At 37.3% G+C, this 15,049-nt stretch overlaps 1 protein-coding gene across 1 annotated transcript in view; it reads right to left on the reverse strand.

Annotated features, from left to right (window-relative positions):
* Positions 1–228: 228 nt before the first annotated feature.
* TM2D1 (TM2 domain containing 1) overlaps positions 229–15,049 on the reverse strand; it is a 20,981-nt gene continuing 6,160 nt past the window's right edge. The window contains exons 5-7 of the mRNA XM_029284054.1: positions 10,944–11,017; positions 9,500–9,618; positions 229–1,135 (exon numbers count right to left, since the gene is read on the reverse strand). Of these exons, the coding sequence (XP_029139887.1) occupies positions 9,508–9,618; positions 10,944–11,017 (185 nt within the window). The 3' untranslated portion in view covers positions 229–1,135; positions 9,500–9,507. The remainder of the gene's footprint in view (positions 1,136–9,499; positions 9,619–10,943; positions 11,018–15,049) is intronic.

A 15,049-nucleotide genomic window follows, 5' to 3' on the forward strand; every position in this document is an offset into this window, starting at 1 on the left:
AGAGGATAATCAGAGATTATTTCCATAACAGAAATCTACTAAAAAGAATCCATGTGTGGAATACTTTTAGTAGCAGCAAACCTAAGCTAGGAGTTGCAGAGTATTCAACATCATTTTTTAAAGGGCTTGTAAAGTGGATTTGACTTTAAACAACAGCTAAGATTTTCCAAACTGACAAAAGTGACATTACCAATAACCAGTGTGGTACAGGGACACAAGATATTTTATGATTGGTGAAGTGACATATATTTATGTTTAGATTCCTCAAGAACAGCAAGATAAAAATGCTACAAATATTTAACTCCAACCTGGGAAAAGAGACAATGATGTAAATGTTCCTAGGGAACAATATTCTTATTCTTTTGAAGGAGGTGAGCCAAGACACTTAAGCTCTGGAGAACCTTTAACATAGGAAGCTATTTATCATAACAAGCTTGGTTGAGACTGCTCCCCATACTGAACCAATTAGAGAAGCTTATTTCGTCATACTTCATAACTCGCAATGATAGGTTTCCAAGCCTGGCGCAGTGCAGTAATTGAATTTTGATCAAACACACATGGCCCATAACCCACTATGCGAAACTTTCAGAACAGTTCACAGCTTCTAAATATCCCATCAACTTACTGCCAAAAGTACAGAATGTACTTGATGTGAGGGAGGGAAGGAGTGAATGAGCTGGAACCTGGTACATCTGCACAACAACACATTCTGGTGTGTGATTTCTCCTTTTCAAATAGCAGTAGGGAAAGGGACGTTGAGCGATGAGGTAATTTCTTCCTGTTTTTCCCTTTACATCCACACACAGTTTTCAGTTTTTGTACAACTTGTATAAAGTCCTTTGGGCAGTAGGTCATGACGCCTTCATTATTAAAAGTCCATCTTTTGCTTTTATTTATCAAATAATTTAAAAGATAAGTCACTGTCTTCTTTTCAATAAGGTTACAGTTGGCGCAAAGGCTCTGACGCCTTTTGTAGGATCAGCAGAGCGCATTATAATATAGCCTACTATTTTTCCTTTGTGCACAAAGAGCTGATGACAAGAGTTGATGAAACTTCTCAATCGTCTGAAGACGGTCCTCTTCCGTCATTTCATACACAGGCATCTTCTCACACTCAAATAAAGTAAGTGAACTCCTGGGGGGAAAAAAAAGATCAGCCATAAAACGGGTGCATAGCCAAAGTACAAGAGAATACATTTAAAGCTTTCCTCCTTGGCAAGTAACAACAAACAACAACAATAATAAAGTTGGAAGGGACCTTGGAGGTCATCTAGTCCAACCCCCTGCTCAGGCAGGAAACCCTATACCATTTCGGACAAATGGCTGTCCAGTCTCTTCTTAAAAACTTCCAGTGTTGGAGCATTCACCACTTCTGGAGGCAGGTTGTTCCACTGGTTAACTGTTCTAACTGTCAGGAAATTTCTCCTTAGTTCTAGGTTGCTTCTCTCTTTGGTTAGTTTCCATCTGTTGCTTCTTGTCCTGTCTTCAGGTGCTTTGGAGAATAGCTTGACTCTTTCTTCTTTGTGGCAGCCCCTGAGATATTGGAACACTGCTATCATGTCCCCCCTCGTCCTTCTCTTCATTAAACTAGACATCCCCAATTCCAGCAACCGTTCCTTATATGTTTTAACCTCCAGTCCCCTTATCATCTTTGTTGCTCTTCTCTGTACTCTTTCTAGAGTCTCAACATCTTTTTTACATTGTGGTGACCAAAACTAGATGTAGTACTCCAAGTACACAGAGCACAGCCCAAAGGTTTAGGATTGTACAGCTTTATTCCCCCTTGCAATAGCAAAATAAAGGACTGTTATTGAACAGCAGTTGTACCGTATTAGCAGTTGTACCGTATTAGCAAGGAGGAAGGTTAGCTTGTCTTCAACTTTGTTTTCTCCTTTATTTTACTGTGTAAGATTCTATACTCAGAAAAGTTACCATGCAATGGACACCCAATGGAATTTTCTTCTGACAATGTCACCACGTACCTCAAACATATTTCCACCCAGTGCTCGCAAATCCATAGTTCGATAACTATGTTGGATAAACGTATTTGTTTTTCTTCCTTCCTTATGTCATTGTCTATAATCTAAGGCAGTGGTTCTCAGACATTTTGGTCTCATGAACCCTTTACCTTCTTAAAAATGCTTGAGGATCCCAAAGAGCTTTGATTTATGTCAGCTATCAATATTTGTGTGTCTGGTTGTCTTTGAGTCCCTCTTGACTCTTGGAGACTGTCTGGATAGGTCCCTGCAGTTTTCTTGGCAAGCTTACAGAAATGGTTTTTCTACTGCTTCTTTCCTCAGGCTGAGAGAGTGACTGGCCCAAGGCCACCCTGGCAGCTTTGTGCCTATGACAGAATGGAACTCACAATATCCCAGTTTCTAGCCTGATGCCTTAAATGCTACACCAAACTGGCTTTTTGATATTTACTATATTAGAAATTAAACCGAACAATTAAAAAAAATATTTACTTTATTTTGTGCACCTCATAAAAGGGTCTTGGAGACTTCCAAACTTTAAGAATTGCTGATCTAAGGTATATCTACAGTGTGGGATCCTTAGTACTCTCTGAGCTTGGTTGTTTTTCTGCAGACATTTCATTGTCAAACTAGGTAACATAATCAGTGCAGCCCAAACAGCCAAGCTCAAAGAGTACCAACTCCACAGTTCAACCCAGAGCCACTATTAGTCTCTTCTACTGGTGTATCTACAATATTTAAAACTACTGCCTAAACTTGATATGCTAGATGTGAACTGGGACATTAGATACCTCAGACCACCTTCTTTGAACGATACAAAAATACAATGCAGCAGTTGTAGAATCTCACTTTAACCGCTGGAATAGAATACTCCTGAATGATGTACTTTTGTTCAGCTTTCAGTTGTTTCACACACTAATTAAATGTTACTTATTTTACCCCAATTACAAGGCAGAACTTAGAAGGCCATGTGTCTGCATACCTGCCAGACACAAAGAAGTCACTACCTTTAACAGAGCAACTTATATAAAGAAACCTCATGACATGATACCAACCTATCTAAGTTACTAAGTTCTATAGAAGTAATATAAACACATATTAAACCTTTTTCCTGTTTAACCTATGCATAAAAGGTAGAGCTGTCAGGACTAGCAGAGACATGTTTGTACTTAGTATAGAGATTATTTTTGGTTGCCACAATGTAAAAAAGATGCTGAGACTCTAGAAAGAGTCCCGAGAAGAGCAACAAAGATGATTAGGGGACTGGAGGCTAAAACATGTGAAGAACGGTTGCAGGAATTGGGTATGTCCAGTTTAATGAAAAGAAGGACTAAGGGGGACATGATAGCAGTGTTCCAATATCTCAGGGGTTGCCACAAAGAAGAGGGGGGTCAACCTATTCTCCAAAGTATCTGAAGACAGGACAAGAAGCAATGGACCAAAACTAATCAAGGAGAGAAGCAACCTAGAACTAAGGAGAAATTTCCTGACAGTTAGAACAATTAATCAGTGGAACAACTTGCCTCCAGAAGTTATGAATGTTCCAATGCTGGAAGTTTTTAAGGGATTGTCTGAATCATTTGTCTGAAATGGTATAGGGTTTCCTGCCTGAGCAGGGGGTTGGACTAGATGACCTCCAAGGTCCCTTCCAACTCTGTTATTCTGTTAAGCAAGGAGGCATGGGTTAGCGATACTGACATTTTCAGGTTAAACGTTTGAAGGCAACGGAACTGAGAAAGCTGTCTACATGAAGCATTTAAGTGGAGCACGTTTTCCTTAAAAACTGGTATCAAGAGGAGACAACATTACAAAAACAGACCAAAACCTGAGACTGTATTAGAAGAATACTCACATTATTTTTTGGCTGCGCTTCTGCTGGTAGAAAATAATGAATTGTGCAAAGGAAAAACATAATTTTTCCAATTCTTAGACGTGAACATATACTGTGGTTATAAGCAGACTGTGCTAGAACAATTACCATACTAAAAATCAATCAACTGAAAGCCAAACCTTTTCCCTGCTTATCATAAAACAAATAAAAGTATTTTTTTTTCATTTTTGTCTGAGGGAGAAGCTGAAAATGAACGTTAAGTCCATTGTTATAAACAATGTAGTTCTCCTCTGTATAAATGTACCGTTGTACAGCCATATAAACATCCAGTTCTGAAGAGGGATAAAGCAAATTTCTTCAGAAGAGGATTTACACAGCAATTACATTAATAGATTATGATGTCTAGAACTGTCAAACACAATTTAGGAACATGACGCTTCATATGCAACTGCTGAAACTACTATATATTTTCTTTGTTTTCTGAAGGATTCCGCAAGCAGGCACATTCTTTTTTTAATATATGCAATGAACTGTTAAACACACCACTTAAGCCTACATAACCTCCCATAAAGAATAAGTAAGAAATCCATAGATAGCTCACAACATTTTTAAAAATCAGATGGATTGTATGTAATGTTATCATTGAAGCAAAACCTAGGAGTAAAACATTCAGAATTCACAACTGGAAATTTAAAAAGTTCAGTTATTTGCTTCCTACTATTAAAGCCTGAGCCTTGAGTGAGAATTTGATTTAAACAGAACTCTTTTGGTCTTAGTGATCAGCGCGGGATAAAAGAGACGTTGCTAGTGAGCTGAACAATGCAAATTCTAAGTTATACATACAGTATATGCCTATAGAACAGGGGTGTCAAACTCAATTTCACTGAGGGCCGCATCAGCATTGCGGTTGCCCTTGGGAGGCCGGGTGGGTGTGGCCAGAGTGGGTGCAGCCTACTGGGTGGGCGTGGATGGAGTGGGTGTGGCCTAGTGGGTGAGCATGGCCAGTTCTACATCATTCGCGTCAAGGGTGCCTGTGGGAGCCTGGGCAGGAGTGGGACAGATCTGAGGGTCTCTGGCAGAAGGGGGTGGGACCGGGGCAAGTGCCAAGGCATGGTGCCTCAGGGCAAGTGTCAAGATGGCCATCACAAAATTGTACATTGGCTCCCGGCTGGCCTGGGCCAGGGCCAAGGCAGCGGGGGCCGTTCCCTCACTGTTTCCAGGATGGCTTCGCGGGCCACATGAAACCACTTCGCGGGCCGCATCTGGTCCTTGGGCCTTGTGTTTGACATGTCTGCTATAGAAAATAGGAGACCTAAGTATGAGGGAATCAAACGAAACAGTTTTGCTAAAATACATTCTGCAGTTATTCCTTGCCCATAAATGCTTATGAATCCAAATATAGCCTAATTAACTAAGAGAACATAATTAACATCAGGCATATCCACTGTATGGAAAAACATTCTTTCTTACTGTCTTCCAAACTACAACTCAGATAACTACAATACCAATATGGCTACTAGTAATGAGCAGATTCAGCCACATTATTTGGCATCCTCTAGTACCGTAACACCTTTATCCATTAACAGAATAGATAGATATGTACGGGTTTAATTATCGAAAATGTAAATGGCATATGTGGCGGTCACCTTATTCAATAACGTCAAGGTACAGTGAAATATTCTCTTTCCTGTCCACTTTTCCAGAGCTGACTCAAGAAGTAAACTTACTGCAGAAAATTGGGAAGCCATACCTAGCTTCATCTAGCACGACAGAGGAATCCTTTCTTTTATATATGTTTGAAACTTGGATCTCTACTCTCTGTCATGGTTCCGACAGATGAAACTCTTCAAAGAACTTCGAAGCATTGTTTACCTTAAAGCAGTGGTTCTCAACCTGTGGGTCGGGACCCCATTTGGGGTCGATCGACCATTTCATGGGGGTCGCCAAGCAAGGCTGTCCGCCATTTTTTTGTCCGCCATTTTTTTTGTCTGCCATTTTTTCCCCCTTTTCCGGCGGGTGCCTTACCTCCCATGGGCACCCGGTCGACCACCAGCCGGACGAGGCAGAGACGGCGAACGGTCGATGCGGAGCCGGCCGCGTCCCCCGCCTTGGTGCGTACACGCCGCGAGGGCCCGTCCCTTTCAGGAGCTGAATGCTGGCCAACCCATCAGGAGCTGAATGCTGGCCAAATCAGGAGCTGAATGCTGGCCAAATCAGGAGCTGAATGCTGTGGTTGGGGTCGCGGCATTAAAAAGGTTGAGAACCACTGCCTTAAAGAATCTTTATTCAAAAAGCATAACATTGGCACTAACATAATCGAAACCAAAAACTGAATCCCCCCCCCCGAGCACATAGTATCAAAGCACAATTCCCTCCTCCAATTAACAGTCATAAATCACATTCCCCAATTAGTTTAAAGCACGGGCTTTCCCTCCAGCTCTCCAGCCCGCCAATTCTTATCATCTCTTATTTCAACAACCTTGATTCTCACGCTAGGTCCAGTATTATTATGTCTAGCTGAACCCTCATGCACGTTCCCCCCCTCCCCAGCATCATCTAACTCTAAAAGCGAAAAGAAGAAAATGGCTACATCTCCATCTGTTGTCAAAGCAAAAAACATCCGATGTTAGCAGCGTTGACACTCTCACTTTTTCATGCCAACATTTGTATGGCTAATCATTTCCTGACCTTGATGTTTTCTGCCGCTTTCTTTTACATGAGAATCCGAGTCTCCCCAGCTTCAACCCTTATACCAAAAATGCCCTTGGAACAGGGGTGGGCAATTAATTTTCCCAAGGGGTCACATGACAACCTGGGACTGATGTGGAAAGCTGTGCTCACTTATCCCCAATGCTGCTGCCGCACTACCGATGCCAACACCGCCCCTCTGCTGCCAATCCCCTTTCCCTGACTGGGATGCCCAGGTCTGCCTTGGAAAGTGTGTCATTCTGTTTTATTTTTACAGATTTTACACAGTATAATCTAAGTTTAAATTTCAGAACTTGGGATAGACTGTAACATTCAGTGGGTTTTTGGATTGCCACTGAACGTTACAGTCTATCCCAAGTTTTGAATTAAGCTTTTAGATTATACTGTGCTGGCTAATTCAATTCATATTAATAGCGTGAAAAATATTACTTAAAATGTAGCTGCTATAACAATATAACAAATACCTCAGCCCACTGTAACAAAAAACTTACGTACACACTTAATGGGTTGAAGAGCTTTACTGAAATAAGATAACTATAATTAATATCTCATGAGTTTCACCACTTAAGTGCACATTCTGTTCCTGGGTGAAGATATTTATCACATTTAAAATACATTTAAAGCCTTTAATACACACCGGCAGTTATAATATATTTACTACAGTTGCCTTATCAAAGTAAGGTAAGAGGTAACTTTATTTTGAAAATATGACTACATGTTGAACTTAAACTATGTCATTTTTGCATGTGATAAAAGAGTGAGAAGGACCATATGAAAAGTTTGTCAATATAGATAGAAGAGGATTTTAGTTACAATTGCCTTGCAGTTGTACAATGTTCTACAATTGGAACATTAAATCAGGTCTTTAGGTATCTCGTACAAATGCCTTATTTAGTCTGAAAGCTGACAGCATGACTTTATACTACTTACTGTTCATTAAAGATACATACAGCATATTCTTTAGAGATATGGAGGGAAATAATGTTACAATCTTAATATTATATTGGGGCAAAATGAATTCAAAATAAGCCTGATGTCCTACAGTTAAAAAAAAAAAAAAAGGCGATGTGGTACTCAATGCTGAGTGCTGCTTCTCATCTAGACCCAGAAAAATTAACCCAAATAGTGATTTTTTAAAAGATTATACTTTAATTTTTTTCCCATACTAAACAATAGAAGCAACAGTAAAAGAATTTGTTTTGCTACCAGACTTCCACAAACAGCAAAAGAATGACAGCAATAATTTGAAAAATACTTCCCCAAAATACAAAAAAATCCCTACATATTTGCCTGAGGTTTTGTCCTTATGTACAGTACAAGCACAGAGCACATTTTTTTTGTATTTAACAAGCTGACAGCAAATTTCAACAAATGTAGAGTAATTGTTGCATTTGGAAATTCAACAGTTCAAAAGCCTAACAGTCCGTCTATATCTACATTTTTGAACCTGGCAGTTTTTCTGAAAAACACAGCTTGCAAAGAAAGGGGATGATGATATTACAATCAGCCATGAACAAAGTATTTAAAAGCAGCACTCAGGTTATCAGTCAGTCAGTCAGCTTTTTGTTATTTCCAAAATGATTCTTAATTTCTGAACACGTGTTTAATTGACTTTTCCCTTGTCTCTATCTACCTTTTCAGCTTCAGGCCAATGACAACAGGGGTGGATCCATGACTAGAGTTTACTGGCTAACATAGTATTTAAATTTTCAGGGTTTGGATAAATTAAAAAAATATACTACCAAACACAAAATAAAACTTATGAATATATTATCTTTTATCCTATGATTAAAAGAGTGGAACACTGTTTTGTGCACACTTTGGCTATATTTCACTATTTTGACAGTATAAATAAAAAATAAGGAGATTTTGTGCATGGAGGAAGAGTAAAAATGTTTATACAACCTACTAGCATGTGATTGTCAACATTTAAAATATCTTCTTTTTTTTTGAGTGACAAGGAAAAGGATCAACTGGATGATGTTTTCTTAATTGTGGTCTCTGGAAAGCAATTTTTAGCATTTTTGTGTTTTTAATTTTATATCCAAGATAGTGATTGAATACATGGGACAATGGACATCAGGCTAAATTTCAGGAGACCAGGAGTTTTAGTCCCCCCTTAGCCATGCAAGCGGGCTAGGTGACCTTGGGCCAATCTCTCTCTCTGAGCCTAACTTATCTTATAGGCTTGTTGTGGGGAAAAAAGGAATAGGAAGGTGCATTGGGTATTTTTTCTGCCTTGAGTTGTTTATAAAAATAATATAGGCGGGATATAAATTAAATACTGTAAATTGTCACTACCGTATGTTACGTTCAAAATCTAATTTTTAAAACGTTTCTTCCTAAATATGGACAATTTTATCTTGTTCACAGATGCTGAACAAGGATAAAACATGTTTTTCAGAATTGTTAAAAATCAAAATCAATTTTATCAGCGAATACATATCTACACAGGACATATCGTCTTCTTTTTATGTTATTGCCTATTATAAATTCACCTCCATTGAAAAAGTAATCTCTTGGATGGCTATGTATATTGTATAAGTGGAGAGAGCCACTGATCCTGACAAAAAGCAGGCAAGAACCACACTGAAAAGGCATTCAACAAAATCTTATCGATCCCTTAGCTCTTTCCAATTAAGTTATTTTTACAGACAGTTTCAGAAATCCTAACTGAAAGGAATGAAAGGAAACAGCTTTATTATTGCATCCCTCTACATAAAGCAGGGTTGGGCAACTATGGCAACTTTTTGACCTGTGGACTTCAACTCTCAGAATTCCTGAGCCAGCCATGCTGACTCAAGAATTCTGGGAGTTGATGTCCGCAGGTCATAAAGTTGCCATGGTTGCCCACCCCTGCTTTATATAGAGGGATGAAATAATAAAACTATTTCCTACACCTGGTATAAAATAATCTCTGTTTGACAAAAATGGCTTGATTGGTCAAAGACAACATTTTTGATATTCAGATTAAGGAACTTACTGGTAAGATTAAGGGTACATTTGAGGTTTTCTATATGTATCATTCGTAATACTCAGCCTGGTAAGCCTTGCACCATAATAATCTATTATGTAGTTAGAACCATCAGAAGGACCCACAATCTGGAAAAGAAAGTATTACATTGTTAAAAAATTTGTTTTAAAATACACACCACACACAGAAATCTTCTGCAACCTTCTCCATATGCACGATGTTGTATTTAATATGACTACAAAACAACTATAAAACTCATAACACGTATGAAATGTTCCTTGACGTAAGCAGACAAATAGCCTGTACGTGTTTTAAGGAAAAGGCATTTCCCCAAGAAGTTACAGGCTTGGAAAGACAAAGTGGGAGAGAGAGAATTTTGACAGAACGTTGGCTTTGTCTGTGTAAGGTTCCACAAAGTAGGAGAACCTGTAAAATATATTGATAATTGAAAACAACAGGCATATTTAATTCTTACCTAACCTAATTCTTATGAAATTGTTAATTTATCTGAGAAGAAGTTGCACCAATTTGCTTATAATTTGGGGGAATCACAGTGCCACAAAGTTTTGAGTTAAGAAGGAATTGTAACTAACAAGTTGGTCTAGGACCAGAAACCAAGGTTCGGATTCATTATCAGTCATTAAAGCTCTCTGGATTTTTCCCTTTTGCTATATTAAAAGTTACATGGAAATTAACTTCTGAGGTTATACATGGAATTTCAAGTACTTTTTTCATACGAAATATGGGCAAATTTAATTCCAAGGAAAAAGTATAAAAATGTGTAACACAAATATTCCATCAGGACAAAAATAAGAACTGATGCACTTCAACTTGTGAAACTGCTAGGAGTGCAACTAAAACTACTGGAGTTTAATGAACTTTTTAAAATCCTTTAAGACTTTGACTAAGAGGAACCAATATATTAGATCTGGCTTGTATGCAACAATAGAAACTAACTTTCTAATAAGCAGAAACTTTGTGCTAGCAAATGTTTCTGCTACATTTACACAAAGGAGGTTTGCATATGTAGGTACTTATTAAACATCCATTTAATAAAATATTCAAATATACAGTAAATGTATTTTTATGTTTTTCCGATTTTTACACATTCTTCTGAATATATTTTTAATATAAAAGGTTCTCTGATAATTTTGCAATATAGGAAAGCAACATAATGATATACGGGCAAGTTGATGTTTAAATGTCTAAATGCACAGAATGTGTATAGGCTTTTTCTTATCTAAAAACAAATCTAAAAACCATAAAATGTAACATTCTTCTGCAGTTCTTGTGACAAGCTGCTTTCAAAACTGATGGGAACATAAAAAGGCAATGTGGGAGTCAACTATTCATATTAAAAAAAAATAGTAATGTGTCTGAAATCTGTTGCTAGATGTCTAAGTGTATCTCAGACTTAAAAAAAGGACCTTCATACTGGATGTTTTGAACTTACCTGCATTGAAATCAAAATGAAGTCAATCAAACTACCAATTCCACAAAAGCCTACTGTGCAGAACTTTAACAAACCTGTGAAAAAAAGTTGCATTTATGCCATTGAGTGGATGTATTTCAGAGTATTACAGTTTTTAGAAAAAAAAAAACATTTTTTGTCACTGTAATGATTTATCTATACCCCTAAAATTATGAATTACCATAGGTATAGGGAATTTTTTTTACTGTTTCTGAATTAGTAGCTTCTTCTTAATCCATATACACAGAGAATCCTAAAGAAAACTATAAACCACTGAAGTTTCAATACAAGAATGAACCGCTGAAAAACAAAGGGCAGTCAAGGCAACTTTTTAACAAGCTTGAAAGAACAATGGCGATTCTTTAAATCGAATAGAAATGCCAACTCAATTTGTGGGACAGAGGGAAGGAAAACTTTGTTTGGTGAGCGGCTAATGCAGCAAATTGTACATAAGAAAGTAATTTATACATTTAACATAAATCAACGTAAAATAATTTTGGTAAAAGACAAGAAGTCTTTAGTACAGTCCTTATCTCCAAGATGACAGGAGATCCTTTCTTATTTCTAGCTATTAGGATTTATTTTAGGCTGGACTCCTAAAGCTTGTGGACATATGATACTATTATGCTATAATCTGCAATTATCCAATTAATTATAATAACAATCCATCTTGGCCTCCTCAGAACCAAGTATTAATAATCTGATTTGTCCAATTTACACAAAACTATTCTTTGCAGTTATCAGGCATATATATGTTTCACTTACCTACTGTGAGCAATAACTTCACAATCTAAGTAATGTGTCTCTGGGCAAAAAGAGCAGTATCAGACCTGTGAATATTTCTGCAACTAGGAATTCCATGGGATGCTTTTAGAATTAAATGAATAGCAGCTATGTGGGGTTCTAAATAGTCTTGGGATTCAGAAAGGGGGTAGGTTTAGTTTAGCAAAGGAAAACAGATTTGAATTAAAGTACTTCTTTATACAAACATCAAAACAAACAAAAAAAGGTAAGAGCCCGTAATTAGATGAAAACTTTATAAGCTTAGTGTAAACACAGCTGACTTTGCTTCCAACTTCAAAATCTTTTAAAAGTTCTCAACAAGTAAGACATCAGCAGCAAACCATACTAAAAGTACAAAGCGATTCAAAATGTGAAACATGACTGAAGTTACTTGAGTATCACACTGTAAGGCTGGCTTTCTGCTTATTTTTCAATCATTATGTTTAGCTTTCAGTCTAAAATAATGGAGCAGTGGCCCCCGTGAAGCTGTTCAGAAAAAAATATCTTAACATTTCTAACAGTGCTGCTTATTCTCCTAAGCAAAATCTGTACACAAAACTATATCATGGAAAAGGATAACCTGCTCAGAATTATGTCGTAGCAATTTTTATTATGTGTGGATCTGTCTTGGCTAAGCCTTCATAAACTTCAACCAGTTCAAATCCTGACATCCATTAGTGTGATCTTATTATACTAACGGAATTTCATAAGATGTTAATTTGTTTCTGGACACAATTCAATATACTATTTTGACTTTTAAAGCCCTTAGCTTGAGATGCAAGTGCTTTAATAGAATATCTGAACCACAGGAATCTGAAAAAATAAGTATATGTTCTCCTCCAAGTACCATCATATGAAATTAAACAGGTGGCTTTTTCTATGAACTCAGCCAACTATAAAAACTTTCTGCTAAGAAACGACAGCCTACCTTTTTTTATTCTATTTATAGATAAGACAAATCCTGTCTTAGTTACTATTTATTATTTCTGTACACAAATTAGTTTTCCTCTTTTCAAATTGCTGTTTTTTGTATGGAATCATCAAGCAACCAAAAATACAGCTTGTTGTAAAAGATTTTTAGTAAATAAAACTGGAAAGCAGTAAAACCCTTAGGTTAATTTTTAACTTAAGACTTGTGCTATATATTATTATGCATATATATATGACAAACAATTTTCTTTTACTAATTACTGACATCCAAATTATAAAAGGCAGGCACCAACAAAAGCACTAGTTTTTAGAGTTACACTTCTGAATGAAAAAGTATTCCATTTTGGATTTTCTAAGTATTTGCTGATCTTGGCCACTGTCAAGTAACATAGTTTCATATAAGGCCCAGTGATATAAAAAAGCCTAAGTGAACAAATAACACCAATTCTTGATGCTTGTTTCATTTAATGTATAAATTAAGTCACTGAAAGTTCCATGTCCCATGGAGCATAAGTAACTGTCACTTTAGCCTCATAGAAAGTTGCTGCACCTCTTTTAGCGACAAAACTAACAGTCCTGCAAAAATATTCTTCTTCTTCTTCTTGTGCCATATCCGTTATCGGATGTTGGTGATCATGTTGGCGATCCTGTTTTTATCAGCAGCCGCACGAAAAATTGCTGCTGAGTTTTGTCCAAACCAATCCCTTAGATTTTGAAGCCACGATGTTCTTCTTCTGCCTGGACCTCGTTTGCCTTCAATCTTTCCCTGGAGGATTAAATGGAGTATGCCATATTTTTCTGGATGTTGCATCACATGTCCGAAATATTCTAATTTTTGTTTTTTAATTGTTTTGATGATTTCCCTTGGCTTTCCCAGGCGGCTTTCTCTCATTTTGTTGTATAGGAATTCTGATCCATCCCTCCAATGAAAACAGTTTCAACTTAATACATTTGAGGATTTTCTAGTATGTGCTCATCTTCTCAAGTCATACTATATTTCTATGAGGTTTGGGTAAGGATATTTTAGGTTCAGAAATTGAGTTTCTTCTTCTACATCCATTGTCATATAGACGTCATTATAAGTTTGGGATCAGTCTTCTTGTCTGACTTACTTGTGTTGGGAAACTCCTAGCCAGGCAAGGAAGGAGGAATCAAGTGGGGATCTAGCCTTGAGTCCTTGTGCAGACTCAAGAGACTTAGGACTGATCCTCCTAAGTTCCATGGAACCTTATCTATTTGTTCCCAAGGGAAGGCAAATGGGCCTGAGACTTCTAAAATGTTCCATAAAAAGCAGAAATTTGTCCTTCATTCAACAATGGCAAACTCTTCAGCTCCTGAGGCAGCAAAGCATCTCCAAAACATAACACTACCACCTACCGCTACCATCACTGACAGCTGGCACGAATTTCCTATTAAAGAATGCAATGTTTCATTTGTGACATCCATGTAACCAATTTTGGACTATCTGTTAATAGAGTACTCTTCCATAAGTCTGGAGCATCATCCCTGTTTTTATTTGTTTGTTTGTTTGGCAGACTAAGACAAGTATCAATACTTTTAGTGAGTCGTGGCTTCTACTCACTCATAAATCCCACCTGATGATTTTCTTACGATAAAGCTATAATCATCAGTTTTAGCAATTCTCTATTTATATACCTCTAGGATCCACATGATGTTCTGATAATGTTCAGTTGTAAAAATATGGTAACTGAAAATCCCAAAGTGGTGGATATTCTTTCACAGTAGAATACTGCAAGAATCTATTTAATACAGTACTGTGTCATTTTCCGCACCTCCACCCCACAAAATCTGTTTCTAGCAAGCAGAAAAAATGCAATGGGTTAGAAGCTCATTGAGAAATTCCAACACAACACTCTATAATCTATAAGAATTCCAGATAGTCATAATATCTCAAACTTCCAGATAGAACAATTAAAATCCTTGTTTTTTTCCTTCCCTAATCTACAACACACTATAAAGGGTTTTCCCCCCCAATAAAAGCCTTATTGTATGGGGGGGAAATCATTTGTGATTTTTCACAAATAAATAGATTTATGGTAAGCAAATACCGCTAATATTTACTGGGCAATGTTTTAATTTTTCAAGTGCAACTCAGAAGGAAATCTAGAATAAATTATTTAAGATTTAAGATTTAAGATTTATTTCATTTATACCACGCCCTTCTCCCGGAGGACTCAGGGCGGCTTACAGCCAGTTAAAACAATTATACAAAATACAAATCTAAGATAAATTAAAAATAAATATTCGAATCGGCCGCACTACTAAAATTCAATTAAAACCAATTTAAAATTACCCCTAGGCCAGTCCTGCCTGCTGAAACAGCCAGGTCTTGAGGGCGCGGCGGAAGGAGGGGA

This window comes from Protobothrops mucrosquamatus, unplaced genomic scaffold (assembly GCF_001527695.2).
Source record: "Protobothrops mucrosquamatus isolate PMUCROS unplaced genomic scaffold, P.Mucros_1.0 scaffold347, whole genome shotgun sequence".
In the NCBI taxonomy this organism is placed as follows: domain Eukaryota; kingdom Metazoa; phylum Chordata; class Lepidosauria; order Squamata; family Viperidae; genus Protobothrops; species Protobothrops mucrosquamatus.